The following is a 21,285-nucleotide window of genomic DNA, read 5'->3' as shown; positions in this document are numbered from 1 at the left end:
GCATAAGTAACTGAACAATACATGATATGAAAACTAAAATCAAAAAAATCATGTACAACCTAAATATATAAAATTTTTTATTTGTCAATCATACCTCAATAAAGCTGGGGGGAAAAAGAACTAACATAACTGATAAGGAAAAAAAGAAAACTAAAAACAGTATTAACTTATATTTAGGATAAGCTTCATCACAACCTCTTCTATACTGGCACCTTGAAATCTCTTATTCACTAAAGGGGAAAATAAAAAGAAACAAAAGTCTGGAAGTAACTATCAATTTAATAATTTAAATTAAAATTGAGGGTGATAATTGAAGTGGCTGCTGCTAGACTTTTACTACTATTTTTAGCATTCTGGTTAAGTTCATCATTTACAAGCCTCTGTATAAATTTAAGTACCTCAGAGGGGGGAAAAAGTAGCTTTCTAGCATAAAACTAAAATTCCTTTACTAAACACTTTCTCACATAACAGTTTCTGGAATATTATCAGCCAATGCCAAACAACAAATTAACAAGAAAGAATAATTTATGTAAGTGAAATTATAGTTTCTGCCAATTCAAACAGACTAGAAGCTAAAACTCCTATTTATCAACAACTTCTATAAAACATACTAAATCACTGGGCACAAGTAGGGTTTAAGTATACATCAAGGGGTCAGTAAATACTGAATACTCAGTAAAAAATAAATTCCAAAACCTTAAATTTCCAGGAACAAAGTGATACCACAAAATAAAATATCAAAATCTAGTACAACTAGTAAGAATTTTAAAAGTAACTTGGTTAAATTTCACATAAGTTCATATCTTTATGTTAGAAATTTCAAGGTGTTTTTGATCAGTCCTTTGCTCTGAAATCATTCCAAAATTACATATATATCTTCTTAAAATAATATACATGTATTTTTGAAAAACTAATATATATTGATAATTTTAAATAATTACTAATATTTTTAGCATTTAAGAAAATATATTCATTTTTCAAAAAAATATATTATGTTTTAAACAATTTTTATTCCCCATATCAATCACATTAGGAAGTATTTTAACTCCATTGATTTGGGACCAATAATTAACTGTACATGACATTAAATAATATTACCCCTAGTATTCACATTAATTCTCTAAATAATGACTACACAGTGATAGCATCAAAACCATGCTCATGAAAAATCTACTTTAAGTTCCAAATGATACTTCTCAGAAATATACCCTTACAAAAAGTACTGAAGAATCATGCTCAGTTTACAATATAAAGCATATTCATAAATAAAAGTAAACATCTACAATTTTAATACATTTTAATACATTTGTGCACATCAAAATACAGTACAAATGCCTTCACTGATTAAGAGCAGCTATTTATATAGAAATCTGTAGGTGACACAAATTGTCTTTATAAAAATTTTCTTAAGTCCAGACAACATAAAAATTCTTTAAAAGAATTTAAGTTTGAGGAAAATTTTTTATCGTTGAGAATAATACACTTTTAATTTTGAACCAACGTAATTCTGATTAATTACTATGACATTTATTTACTGACCAATCATAGTATAGAAAGAGCTAAATGTTCATGATTCTTCTAAGATTAACCATTTAAAGCATATAATCACTATTAAAATTGATTATACAAAACATAAAAAGAATTTGAAAATACATCAAAAGACCACTTTGCCTTTATATGCTTTCAAAATGAAATAATCAGAAATTTTTTAAAATTTAGCACTGCTTAAGACTTACTTAAACAAGACCTTTTACCAGCTGTGCTTGCACCACCTGAACATAAATTCCCTCCTCGATGAATTAATTCAAGTTCCAAATTGGTTCTGTAAGCAAAGCATTAAAAAATATCTCAGTCATTAGATTGAAGTAATACTTTTTGTTCTATTGATATGTCTGAATAAACCTAAAGTTCTTCAACTTTATTATTTGAAAAATTATAGTTTATGCAATATCAGTAATAATCATATTTTATCTGATATTTAGAAATTTAAAAGGGGAACAGTTTATCTACCCTTACTTATATGTTCATATTTATACCTGCAAAACTGCACACGTCACAGTGTAATTGTTGCAAAATCCCAGATGTTGGCAAATACTAAAAACTAGGCCTTAAGGAAAAAAACTGCAACACATTTCAAAAACCCTCATATGAATCTGATGGAAGAATCTGTACTCTGGCAGCCACTGATTAGGTGGTTACTGGCATATAACACACAAGGGCATACCAATTTTTCTATCAGAGAAATAGTTATCACTCACTGGAGCTCAGATGGCATCTAGAAACCATTATTAAGAAACAAAATCACTAACATCAAAGTGGCTATAAACAACACATATAATTAAACAGCAGTCTCCTTTATAGACTTCTAAAATTACAGTTTTATTAAAATACATTGTATAACTATTAACACTGCTAAACAACAATATTGTTCATATAGATTTGAAATTATATTTAGCAATTATTAGCTTACAGAATAGCAATAATTAGTAAACTGACATTTCAAAAATCAAACTGATGTGGAATCTAAAGATTTACTCAAAAGCAGTAACAGTAAAATAGCCAATCAATTTTGACAAAATAATAAACGAAAATTCTGAGTGACAGTGTGTATTTTTATTTCAACAGTATTAATAAACTTAAACACACCTTTATTTGCCACAACTAAAACTGAATAAACTAGTTTATATCCAAGGTATGTATATATGACACTAAGAGTGAGATATCCCCCATCTTAAAAAAAAAAAAAAAAAAAGGCAACGTTTCAAGCTTACTCTTTGCAAGTGAATTCAGGAAAGAATAGAACCCTATTTTATTTAAAACAAAACATTTTGAGCTGGTTTTGGTTGTATCTTGAACACAGAATGTTTTGAAATGTTATTTTCATATATTTACTTATAAATGCAAACTGTTAAAAATATTAATATTTCTAAACCTGTATATTTGCCACCCATTTCTAAAGGAATGCTTTAATCCTCTCTACTCAGGAGGGAGAAAAAGCAATTTAACACTGATAATGTTCCTGTTCAGAGCTCCATCTGGTTGCCGCTGATAAGGGCATCTGTGTGACAAGGGAATTTTCCACCCTTCAGGTGATTTGCATTGCTCACTGAACTTCTAAAAACCTACCAGCAAGGAAGCAGGGACAAGGATTTCATATTAGTGGACAGAAAGCGAGCGGAGACCAGCATGTGTTCCTTCATCAAGGGAATATAAATGAGATCAATACATTTTGTTTTCACAAATCTTCTGTTGCCTAATCTGTAGAAAAAAATTAATGGCTATATTCTCTTATAATAACTAAGATTTCCTAGATAGTACTTTTAAAAGAGCTAACCAGAAACGCGATTAATTCTTACAAATGATCGTCAGAACCAGAATGTCAACTTTTATTTCAGCATAATATGCAAAAATATTCATTAAAATATAAATACAATAACAAGTCTATTTATTTAATCATCAAATAAGATACTTTAAAGGGTGATAAACATGTTACCAGAAATTTGATTTTAAAGAATACTTGAAAGAAAACTACCAAATGTAATTAATTCAGATTATGGTTGGAAGATCTCCTGTACAACATTCCTTCTGAGTTAAGAAAACAAAACTACCTATCCAAAGGATTCATATAATATCTAGGATTTAAAAAATCAATATGTCAGAAGCCCTAGCCATCAGCTTCTCCTTATTTAATTTATAACAAAATTGGCCCTTTAAGTCTTGCTAGAGAAAAGAACACACAAATGTGTCACATGCCCCATGTCTGCTTTTCCCTCACTGTTGAAAATCGTAACGCAATATTCTGTTTCTGCCCTCCTGAATGGATGATATAAAAATTAAGATGTATTGGGAGCAGAAGTTTTCCAAGCCTTTTTGTTCTTGGAGAAAAGTAGACTCAACTTTCTATATTTTCTAACACAAACACATTCAAATTAGTTTGGACAGGGAATAAAAAAGAAGAGAAAATCTCTACATTTGAAAGAAAGATTGCTTAAAGCCTATCATGGTGGCCACCTAGATACACCCATATAAAAACTCCTCCAACTATGCTCCAGTTTCTTTTTGCTTGACTAAGTATGCCTTCTACCCCTCGTTTGGCACTAACTTATATTTTTAGAGCTATAATTTGAAAAACAAACGTGTGTACAAACACACACACACAGAGACTCAAACACATAGTGGTATAGTGTGGGTTCAAGGCCTGAGCCTACCCCAACTAGATGACCAATTAATTCAATTTCTCAGAGAAGAAAAGATCTTCATCCATACCATGGCCTGGCCTATATTATCGAATACTCAGCTCAAGCTCTAACTCCTCCAAGAGTTAGGGAGAACTAACTCCCTTTTCTTGGAACAGGAAAGAAGCGCTTCTACACACTTTATATTTCAATTTGCTCATCTTCCCTTTTGAAGTTCTACAGCACTTTCTCAATATATCCATTTAAAAAATATATATTTTTTTAATATTTATATTTTTAAATATTTTATAAGTTAAAAAAAATTACATTGTTTTATACAGATTGATGTATATTAGTTTTGTTTCTCCAACTAAACTGTAAATTCCTGGAGACCAGGGACCATTTCAGATGCAGCTTCTATATCCCTGATGGTACATATAGCAAAGTGCTCAAAAAATTCCCAGGACCTGAACACCTCTTTGTTTTGATATGTAGCCAGTGATAAGATTCTCTAATCCCTGCAGTTTATTATCTTTATCTTGTTGACCCTTCCTTTAGTTTTAAAAAGGATTCATAATTTGGTGTTTTAGCAAGCATTCTTCTTATTTCAAACATAATTAGTTTATAAAGTTTAAACTTATAATGCAACTAATGTATAAAGCAAGCTGCATTCACTCTACTGAACAGTTTACCCACTTATGACTTAAAGATGTCTCTCCATCTACATCTCAGTTACTCACATTTCACCTTCTTTCCATTTCCATGTTTCTCACACATACAGGCTAAGTGCTACTTACTAATAACTCTAGGCTATACATAACTTGGGTCCAAAATCTTTGGAAAAATCAATTACTCAAATTAGTGTGATTCATTGTTTCAATAATGAAATAATGAATTGGCATTGAAGTGAAGAAAGCTTTCTTCTCCAAAATTAATTTTCCATAATCCATTTGAATGACTGATATTTGCAATAGAATGTTTTTTGGAAATACATTAAAACTTGAATATAGTAATTTTGATTGATTTTAATGCAACAAAAAGAGATCATTCCAACAATTTCTTCTTTGCTGCCCTCAGAAAATCCTCCAAGGCTTCACCTTGCAAATAAAATTAAAAACAAAGAGATACATATTGTCCTACCAAAAAATAAAAAATAGCTCAAAAACAATTATTAAAGGACACAGCTTTACACGCTAGTTACCCACTAGAAATATTTTGTTTCTAAACATCAAAAAATTTAAGCTCCCCAAAGAGCAAACAAAATTACTTATTCAGCTGGGAGAAATTCAGTCCTGGGAAACTAGGGTTGTAGCCCATTCAAATTACTAATGTCAAATACAAATACATTTGCACGTTCTAAGGAACTATACATTTAAGAATCACAACATTTAATTCAAAAGTTAAATAACTGAAATTAATTTTACTTCTAAATATTTTACTTACTTAACCATTTTAAATACTGCTAAATATTTCAATGACTACCTTTTATGCATAAAAATGATCATAATCTGTAATCATAAGTATTTAATGAAACAAGGTTATACCTGGTTATACCTGGTTTCCTACCTTGAAAAAGTTACATTTTATTCAAATAGAATACACATGCTTTTTTCCTTTAACTCATGTTTTTGTTAATTTTTAGTCAATTTGGTTTTTGTGTTTCTTTTTAATGATTAAGTAAAACTTAGAGAAGGCATGCAATCTCACTGTGAGAACATTGCAATGCCCTGGGTAATTTTAACCAAGGATAACGTTTTTAAAGGTTATATACTTTCACTTTTGGAATCATTATATTGTTGCTTTAGAGTTTACCACTAAGGATCAGAGAAGGATGGGAGGATGGGAGAGCATATTTTCTCCACTTCTCTATATACACCCTTAGTAAATAACATTTGACATCTGTCCCTGCTTCTATATAAAAGAGAAAAACAAAAATATGTTGATTCAAAAAGTCTCCCATTATCACAGCAAGCTTTCTATAAATATTTCTATTAAAAAATTATATATATATTCTATAAATTATTTATATATTTAAACAAAGAAATAGGAATCCAAAACTTCTACCAAACTAAATTTAAATCAAATTATTTGATTTATCATACTACAGCAAAATTCCATGTACAGATCATTCCCATTCAACCAGGATTTTCTTACAAGGTCAATACTAATAAAATCAAAGGCATAAATACACAAGTGACATAAATATGTGTGTGTATATACATGCATTGAGTTGGTCTACATCCATGTCACTTTTCTACAACATTATTACCATAATATTGTACAGAACTTTATAAAACCTTGAAACCTGGCAAAATTAAATTATATTCAATTTAGTTTTCACATAAAGTATATTTTATTGCAAGTATGTAATTGGTAACTCTTCAGAGACAAAATGTTAAATTAACTGTTATATCTTCCCCCAAAGCATTCTAGATAAATAACAATAGACTAGGAATACACAGACTAGTTACTTCCCAATCCATTAGATCCTTTTACATCAATTCATGTCCAGCATTTGCATTCTTAGACCAAAAACTAATGTTTCCTTATCCTGAGGTCTAACTTGCTTGCTGCAATTTTCTTAAGTCTGGTTCCATTTTTCCTGGGTTCAAAAGAGTACATAGTTCATTCACTCTTTTGTTACCCTCTGTTCCAGGAATGGGGCAGAGAGAATGGTCATGATGAACTTCATGTATATATGACTTATAAAAGCTGAACTAAGGAGAGGAAAAAGGAGAACAGTAATTGAAAGAACACTATACCTCAGCTCAAGAAATCTGAGTTCTAGTCCTACTCTACCACTAATTTGTTGCATGACTTCAAGTCACGTTATTTCTCTAAATCTTACCTATTACAATACTACTTGAACAAAATACGAAGTATGCTTCTAGAGATATCCAAGGGTCTACAATATCAGATCTGGCAGAATGTGTTTACAATTGTGCCTGCTTCTCTCCTATATTTTTTTTTTACGGTTCTCCATTTTCATTCAATTAAGTTTTCTAAAATTCCTATTCGGAATTATTTCTTAGGTATTGAACACCTACTCAGTAGATTAGACTATTTCTACCTAATCTGAAAGATGAGAAGCATTTACCTCTGTTTTCTTGAGATGCTGGTAGCTACTCACAGAAGTTTAGAACATGCCTGATCTCTTGTTTCCTCTCCTTTATCTGATTTTCTAAACCACCTATAGTCTTCTAGGACATTACTAGATCTTGCATGAGCTTAAAACAAACAAAGTTAGTTCTTCTTACTGTTCTTATTTTTTTATAAATTAGAAGTATTTAACATATTACAATGTTTTAGTTCTTAGTATTATCACTTTTTTGACAGGGCTTAAACAGTGATTTCTTAACAACACCCTTCATATATAATACTCACATGCTTTGAGGTAGACATCTGTCCCAAATGTTAATAATATACTTTTCCTCATATATCCTATAATGCTTAATAATACTTAAACTAATATTCCATTAAAATAAAAACTCCTCAGAAAAATGAAGGAAAACTCTACTTTTACAGACCCTCTAGCAGGTTCTAAAACTAGCCATAATTTCAACCAACATTAAAAATATGCAACCTTTTTTCAAATAAATATGAATGAGAAATAAAATAAAATAAACTATTAACATTAAGTAAATATAAAAGTATATACTATGTATACCTACCTAGCAACAGAATACATAAAGAGAAAATCATTATCTGGTGAGCCTGGAGTCTTGCTATAGTCTCTATATTTCTTCTGAGTGGTATTTTTGATATCTTTCATTACAGATTCCATTTCTTTACTTAAGTTGGTTTCTGACTGTAAAAAACACAAACATACATATAAAGTTTATGTATATTCATTTTCTCTAATAATAGTCTAACACTACATTGTGTATTGTATGAGCACACTAGGAAATTAAGGTTTAAAAGTCAAAACAGATGTACATTAGCTATGCACCATAAATATATTAAGTGCACAAAGATAAAACAGATCAAGAGGTATTTTCTCTTATTTTAGGGACCTTTTATTCTAATTTTATATTGTGATCCAACCATGAATTAACCACACAAACTATACTCTAAACAAATGAGTGTATGTCATTAAAATATCTTAGAACAGTTTCCATGCTTTAAAAAAATATTTCATTTAAGCTCATTTTTTCAAGTTTAATATTGATGTCCCTTACTTTAAGCATATTTTAATCACATAAAAATCTGGATTTAGACAAGAAAAAAAAAAACACATAGACTCAAAAATTAGTCTTCAATTGAGGAAAGGAGATGAATCTTTCTGATTAGCTTTAAACTATGAATTTCTGTTAAAAAAGTCAGATATTCATAGTTTTCATAAATTTACTGCATATACTGGGCATAGCTGTCACTCCTCTCAGGGACCATAACATAAATCTATAATGAAGGTGAAATATTTAAGAATTTAAATCAAATAAATCCTACTGGATGAGATAAAAGATGGGTTCACTTAGACCAAATCTCACAGTAAAATAGACTGACTTATGTTTCGATCATATATACAATATTTTCTCTCTCTAATACACACACACATACACACAAATGTATGTGTAAGTCTATAATTACACACACAGAAAGTTTGCATGTGTGTGTGTAAATACATCATCTAAATTTTAATATACTTAATGGGCATATTTTTAAATGATTAGATTGTGCTTTACATTTCAAGATACATCTATATAATGCTGGACTTTGTTTTTAAATATTTCAACATAACCATATCTAAGCTTATAGGATATTTCATGATCTGGAAGATGTATATTAAAACTATAACAATGTAGACTAAGGAAAAGCATAGCCTTTAGTAATAATTTGTTCTATTACTCTCATTTTTGTTTTTAATAACCACCAACAGAAGAGTAAAACCTCTAAAAGCAATTTCTACTAAATATATAAGGTCCAGAGTAATTTAGAAATAGAACAAAAATTAAAGCTGAAAAGCAGAGCTGAGTTAACCAGGATATTTCTGCCTTACACTGATGCTTACTGGGAAAGCTCCCGGACGTCCCTGCAGCTCCTCCACTTCCTTTATGAGATCTTGTATGCTTTTGTTACTAGGACGTTGCCAAAGGTTGTTTTCGACATTGCTTCCAGGATAACAAGGAAGAACACTGTTAGCAAACTGCCTACAGAGAGGACATGTGAATTCTCCTTTGTCCACTGAGAAGCCCTGAAGAACCTGGTCATTCTAAAAGATGAAACAAACATACAGCTATATGATGCACACGTTTACAGAAAACAAAATTAACACCACTACATTTTATAGTAAATAAATGAACCATACAAAAAAGACCTCTAATACATGTCATAAAAGCATAAAATCATTTAACTGAAGATTATCAAATCACTTCTTACATCATGGCAATCATGCAACACTTGCCATCACCAATGAACTGCTTAAGTATCCTATTCTTCTCTCAGTATGAAACATTTAAATAATGATGCAATCAATCTGAAATGTGGATTTAAGATAGAGAATAACTCAAAAAGCAGGCCACATTAAAGTGAATCACCTTCCTCTTACCCCATGCCCCTGTTTTCTTCACCTGTAAGTGACTACTGGAAAGATTCTCCCAGTGCTCATGTTATTTGATGTAGGACAGACAGCTTTTGAGAGTATTTAAGCCTAAAAAAATGTAGTGTGTCTTCCAAGGTGTCTAATGGCCGAACACAACTGATTGGACTTGATGCAGTGGGTTTGTTTAGGTTTAATGGATAGGGGAAAGAGTCAGTTAGAATACTCAGAACATAAGGGTGATAAGGAGGGGAATTAATTTAACATCCTCTCCTTCAGATGTTCCTGATAGGAGAAGGAAGAAAAATGAGAATTTTTGAAACAGAGACACATAAAGCACATATGCTTAGGAGGAAACTCTTGCTCATGAGAGGTTGCAATTCATGCTAACTAACCAGGATTTAAGGCAGGAATCCAGGCTGCTATATTTGTTCCTTTCTTTTGCCTGACACCACCCACGTGTATTTTGCTCTTTCAGGCTACTTCTATTGTGTAGTCCTAACCACTATCTTACTCTTTTTTTCCAGCAGTCTCTCTTATTCTGCCACTAACCTAATGCTTTATCTCAAAATATGTTTTTAATGTACTAATATATGTATGAATGCTACAATATGACCATCATTACTAATAAGACAAAAATAATTAGAAAAAAGGATACAAAGAAGAAAAAATGAATTTATTTGCCCATGGTTACAAAGGTAGTTAATGACAATGTCAGAATGAACTTAGGTTTCCCAACTCTTCAATTTAGTGTTCATTTCACTGTATCTTGGATTTCAAGTACTTTGGCCAAAAGAACTGAATTCTATTTTTTTTTTTTTACTCTGTGACACTTATTTTTTCAATTCCTTAAAAATCTAACACCATGTCTTCTTAAATCCAATTCTATAAACAAATGCTAAGCTCCTATCATGTGTCAAATACTGCACCATGTGACAGCAAAAAGAGTTAAGAGACATCTTCATTTAAGGTACTGACAATTTAAAAGCAAATAGAAACAAATTATAACAATAGTGTGATAAATGCAACAGAGAAGGCTTTCCAAAGAAGACTTGTGAAATAACTTTTAAAGATATATAAGAGGAGTTTACTAAAAGGTTGGGGCAAGGGTCCTGATCGTTGAAGGACATTCTATGATAAGCTTCCCTGTAGCCATAATTTTAAAGAATGCTAGGTCCTCATCCTAGCCTTGACTGAAACTAGGTTCTTTCCTGAAGCATCACCAGAAGCCCTCTCAACTAGGCACTGCTCATTTTTCCACATCTCTCAAACCTCAGTATCTTTCTCATCTCCAGTGCTGGCTCAAGATCATTACTCTTGCATTCCCAGTGTGGCTCATGCCATTTAGTGAGATCACCCTTTTTCCTTCCTTTTTACTGTCATCCATTGTCCTTAATATCTGAAGACTTTGGTACCTAGATCAGTTTTCCTCATCACTCCAAGTCCTGCCATCCTCATACACAATTTCAATGTATGTAGACAACCAATCTTATATCTTAGTCCCTTAGCTCCTTGACCTCATCAACTCCAATGGCTTTGACCTCCACTCTACCCTAGCGCCTGTTACCATGACCACACCCTTATCTTGTAATGGCCAAAAATTGTCCATATCTGAAAATATTAAATTCAAACATCTTATATTCTGTCAACTCCTATCTCTTTTAGTCCCTGCCTTTTCTCCTCAGTTTATACGGTCTTTCCTATCCTACCATACACCATGATATATCATTTTAAAAACTCTCAACACTTCTCGTTCTCCCTCCATATGTCCTTCTATGATACACACCTAAACAAAATCTTCATACAAAATTAATCCAGTGTATGACTTCCAATTCTGCATTCAAACTGAGTGCTGTTAGAGAAAACTGAAGTAGCCTCTTGCTACAAACTGCTTCCCACCTCAACTTAGCCCTGAATACTTCCTGGCAATCTTTCTCCAACATCCTATGAAGCATTCTTTCACCCAATTCCAAAGTGGTTTTTCTAAACTGTCTCCTCACTTGTCAAGTCCCTTTACCTACCCCAGCTTTGCCCCCTCTACTCTAGGAACATAAAGCTACACCTCCTACTTCAGAAAGAAGAGGGTCATGGCAGTGAGACAGGAGGAAAGGGGGCAGGGCACAACCTTTAAAAGAAAGACACAGCTGTTGAGGATACGACAAACTGGTTAGAACCAACTAGGTCCAAGATGGTGTAAGATTCGACTTCCAGTAGACCTTGAGCCTCATTATATGCTCACTGTAATATATTAGCATATGCTAAATGACACACCCACCAGTGCCATGACAATTCCAAGGCTAACCATAAAAGGCCAAAAAGTGGGTGATGGCCCAATTCCTGGAAATCCCCACCCCTGCCCCAAAATAGTTGGAATAATCCTCCCACTTGCTAGAGCCTATGAAATTCCCAGTCCATAAAAACTAACCACCCCTATACCCCAGGGTGCTCTCACCCTCTGAGAAGGACTGCATTCTGCCTATGGAATGTGTACTTCCCTGAATAAATCCCTTTCACTTTATTATGGCTCGCTCTTGAATTCTTTCCTGAACAAAGCCAAGGACCCTCACTTGGCGGTCTGCCCCAGGGACATGCCCGAGACCTGGGACATTGACCATCCTCTCGTGCCTGCCCCATTCGCCTGCAACAGCAGCTCCTTCAGCTTCCTGCCTTCTCCCACCCCAAATATCTGATTAATAAATCCCATCAGTCCTTCCACCCACTTTCTTCCTTCTACTCCCTTTGCTAATATCTCCTAACTAGTCTCCCAACCATATCACTGCCAGTATGATCTACCTAATGTGAGATACTTATTCCCAATCAAAATCTTTCAGTGATCACCATCACCTCTTACCTTAATTCTTTCCTCCCTCTTATGCTCCACATGCAATCTCTCACCAAGTCTAGAAAATCCTTCTCTAAATATATTTCAAGCAACCTAAGTGTCCATCGACAGATGAATGAAGAAGATGTGGCACATGTACACAATGGAATATTACTCAGCCATAAAGAGAAACAAAATTGAGTTATTTGTAGTGAGGTGGATGGACCTAGAGTCTGTCATACAGAATGAAGTAAGTCAGAAAGAGAAAAACAAATACCGTATGCGAACACATATATATGGAATCTAAAAAAAAAAAAAAAAAGGTTATGAAGAACCTAGGGGCAGGATGGGAATAAAGACGTAGACTTACTAGAGAATGGACTTGAGGACGTGGGGAGGGGGAAGGGTAAGCTGGGACAAAGTGAGAGAGTGACATGGACATACACTACCAAATGTAAAATCGATAACTAGTGGGAAGCAGCCGCATAGCACAGGGAGATCAGCTCGGTGCTTTGTGACCACCTAGAGGGGTGGGATAGGGAGGGTGGGAGGGAGGGAAATGCAAGAGGGAAGAGATATGGGGATATATGTGTATGTATAGCTGACTCACTTTGTTATAAAGCAGAAACTAACACACAATTGTAAAGCAATTATACTCCAATAAAGATGTTAAAAAAAAAAAATTTCAACTCTCTAACCTCTTCTCCATCTTCACTGCCATGACTAAGCCCAAGCCACCATCATCTCTTACCTCCTAAATAATATACGCTATCACCATATTCTTTCTTATTCTCCTGCAATCTCACACCCTAAAATCTACACAACCACCACAATAACCTTTCTGAATGTCATCTCTCTGCTTAAGAGTCTTAAATGGTTTTAATGGCTCTCTGTAAGGAATCTGTCTAAAGTACAAATTCCTTACATGGACCACAAGACCCTTACAATATAACCCCTAATTACTTCTCCAGTCTTCTCTCTTATCACTCAAGCACCTTACTTCATCAAATTCTGGAACTTGCAGATGTCCCAATAAGACCCTGTGCATACCTCATAACTCTTAGCACCTATACCACAACAATTTGTTTATTTCTGTCTCACACAATGCATAGTAAATTCCTCGAGGGAAGAAACTGTCTTATTCACTGATGTATCCCCAATGTCTATCACAGTGCCTGGAACACTGTAGGCACTGAATAAATATTTGTTGAAAGATTGACTCAATACAGAAGTATGAAAAATGCATAATGTGCTTAAGTAACTATTAATTAGTTTATTAATGCTGAATTGATGGAAGACAAAGCTAAAGTAACATGCAAGCCCAGATCATGGAGTGCCTTGAATGCCATTCAAAGAAGAGTGAACTTTATCCCAACAGGAAGAAATCAGTAAAGAATTTTTAAGCCAACAACTTGTCACCAGATTTACATTTTAGAAAGATCGATGTAATGAATAAATTAGACTTGGAATAAGGAAACTGATAAGAAAGCAATTGCAATAGTCAAGATGAAAGATGAAGGCATACGCAAAAAAGAAGTGGGAATAATGTAGGCAGAATGTAGTCAAGTGAGATTTAGGAAATGGAATCAATAGAATTTGTTATGTGACTTAATGTGAGAGGTAAGGAGTAGGAAGGGAAAAAGAGAACTCTTCTGCTTCTGAGTTAGGAATCTGGGAATAGGGTAGGCCATGCTTTTAAGAAGTTGAGCTGAGAGAAAAAGAAAGACTGCAGCTACATGGGAATGCAAGGTCAAGGGAAGGAATTTTGAATGCCAGAGGCTTGAGCATCTTTATGAACTGAAATGAAGAGACAGAATGGGCAGAAAAACTGAAGACACAGAAGAAAAAGAGGTTACTTATTGATAGACCAAGGCCCCTGAGGTGATGGGGAGAAAGGAAAACTAGAGCATAAACAGAAAATTATTCTTGAACAGAAAAAGGAATACTACCCTCAAAAGTAAAAAAGAGGGGACTTCCCTGGTGGCGCAGTTGTTAAGAATCCGCCTGCCAATGCAGGGGACACAGGTTGGAGCCCTGGTCCGGGAAGATCCCACAGGCCGTGGAGCAACTAAGCCCGTGCACCACAACTACTGAGCCTGTGTTCTAGAGCCCACGTGCCACAACTACTGAAGCCTGTGCACCCTAGAGCCCGTGCTCCGCAACAAGAGAAGTCACCGCAACGAGAAGCCCGCGCACTGCAATGAAGAGTAGCCCCTGCTCGCCGCAACTAGAGAAAGCCTGCACACAGCAATGAAGACCCAACGCAGCCAAAAAATAAATTAATTAACTAATTTTTTTAAAAAGTGAAAAAGAAAGGATTGGCTGGGATGCAGTCACTTATCGGGGAACAGAAACGCAAGGTAGGAAGCTAAGGTAGTATGTGACAGACAGCCACTGTTGTCTTGGTGCCATAGGAAGAGACAGATCTGATGAGAGGAAAGGCATCTTGGGATTTAGGCAAAGAGTCTGGGATAGAGGAGGCAAAGGTCTGGAATAGCTGCTAAGGAGACTAGGAGAGGAAACTGATCAAAGACAGGTAAATGAATTGATAAGCAATATCTACAGTCCACGACCCCAATCTAAGCCACTATTCTAAGAAACCACGGATTTGTGGAGGTACCAGTTCACCTAGTTTTATGATTTTCCTAACAGTGCTAGCTGACTGGGTATAAAATCAAAGGAGGTGGATTAAATGACTGGTATTAAGAGCGAATGGGCATAGTACAAGAAAGTGAGGCAAGGAAAGAGCTAGTGTACTAGGAAAATGCAAGGGGCTAAAGGACTAGAGATCTTGAGGTCAGAAGTAAAACACACTAATAAGAGTAAAAATAAGAGACTTTGAAGAATAATCACATAATGATATGGTAGGATGTTAAAGCTTACTATTTTTGAGCTGGAATAGCAAAGTCTAAAATTATAGCTGTGGAAGTAAGTTGCTAATGTGAAGTAAAAAAATGAAATCCTTAAAATTGAAGAGGTCAAGGAAATGTGAGGCTGAACAGTCCAAATGGCAACCATAATCACCCAAGATGAATTAGGATGTATATACTGTAAAAATATTTAATACCTGGAAAGACACATACACCTTTAAAATGTTTCAACTGACTTACCCGTAATGATTCCATATAAGATTTATGACAGTCTATATGTAATGTGTGGCCACAGGTTTGTACATAAACACCTCCTTCCCAGCCAATTGATACTGCCAAGAGACAAGAACTCTTAAAAAAAAAAGAAAAGGACAAAATACAATTAATTTTAAAGAAGTAGAAACATATCTAAACAAATCCACATAAACCTCTCAAAGATTTCATATTGTTATACTAATGTGAGCTTTGTATTTCTATGATGTAAAGAAACACCTGACTTGACAGCCCTGAGGCAATATCTTTAAACTTGGAACAGAGTTTTAGCTTCCAAATAACTATACTCATAATGAAAGAGAATAATTATTAACTAGCCTTTCTCTACCCCATAAGATATAATAAACTATACTGCTACTGATTATTTTACCTGTTCGACATGGTACTTGATTTCTCTGTGATATCTAACCTTAACAACTGCCTTCTTAAAGCACCTACTTCCCTCTAGCTTCCATAATGCTACTCTCTTTTGGTTTTTTTTCCAATCTCTTTAACCATTTGGTTTAGGCCTCCTTTTAAGACTTTTCTTTCTTCGTCTGCCCCTTCAAATGTTTAAATTCCTCAAGGTTCTATTCTTAGTGCTATTCTCTTATTAAAACTATTCTCCCTGAGTGACTTAATCAGTAAATTCAACTACCCTCCAAGCCTGGGTCTCTTGCCTGAGTGCCAGATAAAAATGTTCAGCTGCCAACCAGAAATCTCCAATTTGAGGTCCCTCAGATAACGTAAAACCAATGTGTCAAAAACTTTCATTTTCTCTATGAATCTTTCACTTCCTATTGGTTTAAAAACTCCACATCTGTTTAGTCACCAAATCAGAAAGCTACAAGTTATTCTACATCACCCCCTTTCCTTCACACCACAGAATCGGTTCCCAAACCATATGAAATCCATCTCCTAAATAATTCATGATTTTGGCCTGTCCTCGCAAGCCTGTGTCATTTGCTGTGGGGACAGGGTTCTTAAATAAAGTTTCTTGTCTCCATGATGCATCCTGCACACATCTTTCTAAAGTACAAATGTGGTCATGAGAATAACCCCAAAAAGTGACTAAACATTTACAAGGGTTTAATATAATAAACAATAAAAAAGGGACCCAGATTATATAAGCAAACTACATACCCTTTTGAAATTTGTTTTAAAAGTTAATTGCTTTCATCTTCTCTTTCTCTTTCAAATTCTTCTCTGCTAATTCCTTCCCTTCAACCTATAAACAGGCTTATTAGATTTTTCCTCCTAAAGTAATTTTCTTTGAATTTCATTTGGCCTCTGTCAAACAGCATTTCAGCCTGAACTTAAGTTCACCCTCTAGAGTCTGTAGCAAATAGATGGCCAAGCCAGCGCAATATTACGCACGAGGTCTAACATGACAGCATATGATGAAAGATTTGAGAGCCATCAAAACTGAGTAAACAATTAAATTTTATTTTTATGTTGGAAAAAAGTTTATACATTATAATGTAAGATGACCAAATCATCTTTAAACAATAGTAAACAGAGTTCTAATATTAAATCAAGACTCTTCATGAGTATCTGAAAGTTAAAAATAATACACAGTGTAAAATGCCTTCCCAGACAATTCAAAGACGTGCAACAGCACAAATCAAACACTCACAGCAGGTGAGCTAGCTTCTACTGTTACACATCAGAAAAACAACAAGAGACTGGCTCATCTCTGTTTTATGTTTTGGAGCCATCTGAAGTAGAAGCAGATTTGGGTATTAGATCATTTTAGAACAGTTGGTAGGCAGCTAATAAACAAGCTGCTCTCTTTGGCAATGTATTATAAAAATGTAATTAATCTTTCTTTTTAATAAAAGCAGTTAGCTTTTAAAACTGCAAATAGCAGGTCATTTGTCTATGTAACTGTTAGATGCCTTATTTTAATCTGCTAGAGCCAAAAAAGCAGGAAATCACTTACTAATATGAGACCTATATTTTAGGAAGACCTATATTCAACAATGTGCTCACCACTGTGCTGTGTTTCACACTGAATCTTCACAACTTCAATATTTATTAAAACTTCATACAGTAAGTGGTCTTATCCCTTTTTATAAAAAGGGAGTGAAAAGCTGACCAAGATCACTCAGTTAAAAGTGGTAGAGCCCAAGTTCAACCCTAAGTCTATCTGACTCCAAAGCTCAGGTTCCCTCCCTACTGTGTCATATCTCTCAATAACACTTCCAATTTCACTAGTAAACATACCATGTTACATGACTGAAATTCTACACATCAACTCTATAAAATGCATGCATTTGGTATGAAGAGAGCAGAATTCATGCAGTTTAATTCTATAATCAGTATCAGTGTCCACTGATAGCTCTTCTGCTCTGTATGGTCTGTCTGGCTACAAAACTGAAATACAGTAAGCATCCACAAGACACAAGCATGTGCTAGTCCCTGAGGGGATGATAACCAATAGAAGAAATGGCCCTAGATCTCCAGAGGTATACAGTCCAGGGAGCACACCATTTATAAATAAAATAACCATTATGAAAGTACACAAAAATATTAATGTAGAAATAAAATCTCACAATCACTCACAAAAGCAAAACAGAGATTCAGTCCAGTTCAGAACTTTTTTACAAAAAAGATTTTTTTTCTAGAAATGAATAGCTATTCTGACTGCAAGAAAGAGATACCCTACTTTTTCTCTCCTTTATTAGATCTCCCCTTCAAAATTATTATGCTCTTAGGTCTGGGTTATATTTTGACTGAATAAGTTGAAGAAAAAATATAAAACTCTGGAGAGAAATAACCATCAGTTTTTCAGACAAAAATACCATTTAATAAAAAAGGTTACTTACATCCTTAAAATAACGCTGTAATAATGAGAGCCTCACGTCATGAACTGCTGCACATGTATCCCAAGGGTAAATCTGCTCCTCTTCAGTGATAGGCAACTTTTTTGGCTCAACGTTGTCACGGCACTGCCCCAAAACTACATTAACAACAGAGATAAGAGCTCATTAAAAAACCTACATGTAGACTTTATAAAACCAAGAAAAGCAGAGTTATTTACCGTAAGCTTCACTCAGTTTTTCACCATTACAATATTTTTAAAGACCTAAAAAAAAAGTGATATTCTAGTTTTCTTCTACAGAATAAATAAAGCTTTACATATGGCAATACTTATTTTCTAAAATAATACCAAAATATGAGTATGAACTCTGGATGGTTTCCAAAATCTATCCAGAGAAAAAGCCTAGAAGTTATGACTCACCAGTACAAATAAACTTCATTTCTAAACATACTATTTTTCACCAAAAGGAAACAGGTATCACTGGAGGAAAAGCTAAGTCCAGGGTTGGGGAGAAGTGCAAGGTGAGCCTGGAATTGTGTGTAATAAAGAGTAAGGAGGTATTCAAACACTGAGGGGGCAGGTCATGAGGACCTAAAGGAGTTCTGACTAGCCAAATTTGAGAAAATTTGAGAATCAAAAAGAATGATGACAGTAACAGATAACACATTTCATTGATTCGGGCAGGGAACATCAAGTAAAAGAGTATGATGTTAGGCTCTCAATGTATCATCCTACAGAACACCGACCAAGTGATTAAACTTGGTTAGCATCACCAATAATGGAACAAACTGTCACTATGAGCCTCCTAATGTGATGCAACGGGAAGGAACATCATCATAATAGTGCCCTTGCCAAAAATGTTTAACTTGAATCTAATCATAGGGAAACAATCATAAATCCAGAAAATGACACAGTCTACAGAACTGACCCGAACTCTTCAAAATTTTTAAAAGGGCCTGGAGAAACTGTTCTGGATTAGAGACTAACAGGAAATGACAACTAAATGCAACATATGATCTTTGCTTGGCTCTTGGATCAAGAAAAAAATATAACTGCTATAAAAAATATTATTGGGACAATTGGGAGAATTTGAACATAGACTATTTGATTTTATTAATATTAAATTTCTTGGGTATGATAATGGTACTGATGTTATATAAAAGAATATCTTTGTTCTTAGGTGATACATCCTAAAGTATTTAGGGATAAAATGTCATGATGTCTGCCATGTGTGTGTCTGTGTGTGTGTATGTATAGATAGGTATGGGAAAGAAAACATAAATATGACAACATATTAACAATCAGTGAGTATAGGTGAAGGGTATTCAACTTTCCTGTAGATATAAAACTCTTCAAAATGAAAAGTTGGGAAAGAGGTATTTTTATAATTATAAAACATCATAACGCAAAAAAAGGAAGTGGGGATATAAGCATACAGTGCCACACATTACTCTAAGATTCAATAAGCACGGGAAGAGCAATTCTTAGAGAAGGGAATATCAGGCACAGCACCGTGGGCCCCAAGTTTTGGGGAGATTTATGGCAGCAGCAACAGAAAGAATAGACAGAAGCAGGTAGATGCTAGCAACTAAAATATAATTAGCCATGATGTATAATCCTCTTAATACACTGCTGAATTTGGTTTGCTAGGATTTTGTTAAGGACTCTTACATCTATATTCATAAGGGATACCAGTCTATCATTTTCTTTTCTTGTGATGTCCTTATCTAGCTTTGGTATCAAGGTAATGCTGGCCTCAGAGAATGAGTTACACAGTGTTCCCCGCCTCTCTTTTTTTTTTTAATATAGAGTAGTTAGTTGGGTTTTTTTTTTAATTTATTTATTTTATTCATTTATTTTTGGCTGCGTTGGGTCTTTGTTGCTGCGCATGGGCTTTCTCTAGTTGCAGCGAGCGGGGGCTACTCTTCGTTGCGGTGCGTGGGCTTCTCATTGTGGTGCCTTCTCTTGTTGCAGAGCATGGGCTCTAGGTGCGCGAGCTTCAGTAGTTGTGGCACGCAGGCTCAGTAGTTGTGGCTCTTGGGCTCTAGAGCGCAGGCTCAGTAGTTATGGCGCACGGGCTTAGTTGCTCTACGGCATGCGGGATCTTCCCGGACCAGGGATTGAACCCATGTCCCCTGCATTGGCAGGCAGTTTCTTAACCACTGCGCCACCAGGGAAGTCCGTCCTCTGCCTCTTTTTTAATTTTTTTTTTTTTTGGACAAATCTAAGGAGGAATGGCATTAATTCTTTAAATGTTTGGAAGACTCACCACTGAAGCTACCTGGTCCCGGGCTCTTATTTGTTGAGAAGTTTCTGATTACTGATTCAATCTCTTTACTGGTTTAATGTCTGTTCAAATTTCCTATTCTTCTTGAGTCAGTTTTGGTGGTTTGTGTATTTCTAGGAACTTATCCATTTCATCTAGGACATCAAATTTGTTGACATAAAATTACTCATATGTCTTTCTTATTTCTGTAAAGTCTATAGTAATGTCTCCACTTTCATTTCTGATTTTAGTTATTTGTGTGTTCTTTTTTTCTTGGTCAGTCTAGCTAAAAAAATTATCAATTTTGATGAAATTTTCAAGATTTTGGTTTTGCTGATTCTTTCTATTGCTTTTCTGTTCGCTATTTCATTTATCTAGGTGTGGTATTGGCACAAAAACACACATATGCATCAATGTAACAGAATAGAGAGCCCAGAAATAAGCCCACACACCTAATCAATTAATCTTCAACAAAGGAGGCAAAAATATACAATGGGAAAAGGACAGTCTCTTCAGCAAGTGGTGTTGGGAAAGTTGGGGA

General features: G+C 34.5%; 1 protein-coding gene across 6 annotated transcripts in view; it reads right to left on the bottom strand.

Moving 5' to 3' along the window:
* Positions 1–21,285, bottom strand: part of UBR3 (ubiquitin protein ligase E3 component n-recognin 3) — a 225,790-nt gene that overhangs the window by 55,024 nt on the left and 149,481 nt on the right. For 4 of the 6 annotated variants that reach the window (XM_059928068.1, XM_059928071.1, XM_059928069.1 and 1 more), the window contains 5 exons: positions 18,483–18,616; positions 15,643–15,753; positions 9,172–9,384; positions 7,847–7,983; positions 1,737–1,822 (listed from right to left, as the gene is read on the bottom strand). In XM_059928068.1, coding sequence (XP_059784051.1) covers positions 1,737–1,822; positions 7,847–7,983; positions 9,172–9,384; positions 15,643–15,753; positions 18,483–18,616 — 681 coding nt within the window. The remainder of the gene's footprint in view (positions 1–1,736; positions 1,823–7,846; positions 7,984–9,171; positions 9,385–15,642; positions 15,754–18,482; positions 18,617–21,285) is intronic. The other 2 variants (XM_059928070.1, XM_059928072.1) reach the window with 1 other exon arrangement.

The sequence above is a fragment of the Balaenoptera ricei genome, chromosome 7 (genome assembly GCF_028023285.1).
Source record: "Balaenoptera ricei isolate mBalRic1 chromosome 7, mBalRic1.hap2, whole genome shotgun sequence".
In the NCBI taxonomy this organism is placed as follows: domain Eukaryota; kingdom Metazoa; phylum Chordata; class Mammalia; order Artiodactyla; family Balaenopteridae; genus Balaenoptera; species Balaenoptera ricei.
The sequence above is the reverse complement of the archived record's forward strand: the minus strand, read 5'-3'. Positions and strand labels throughout refer to the sequence as shown.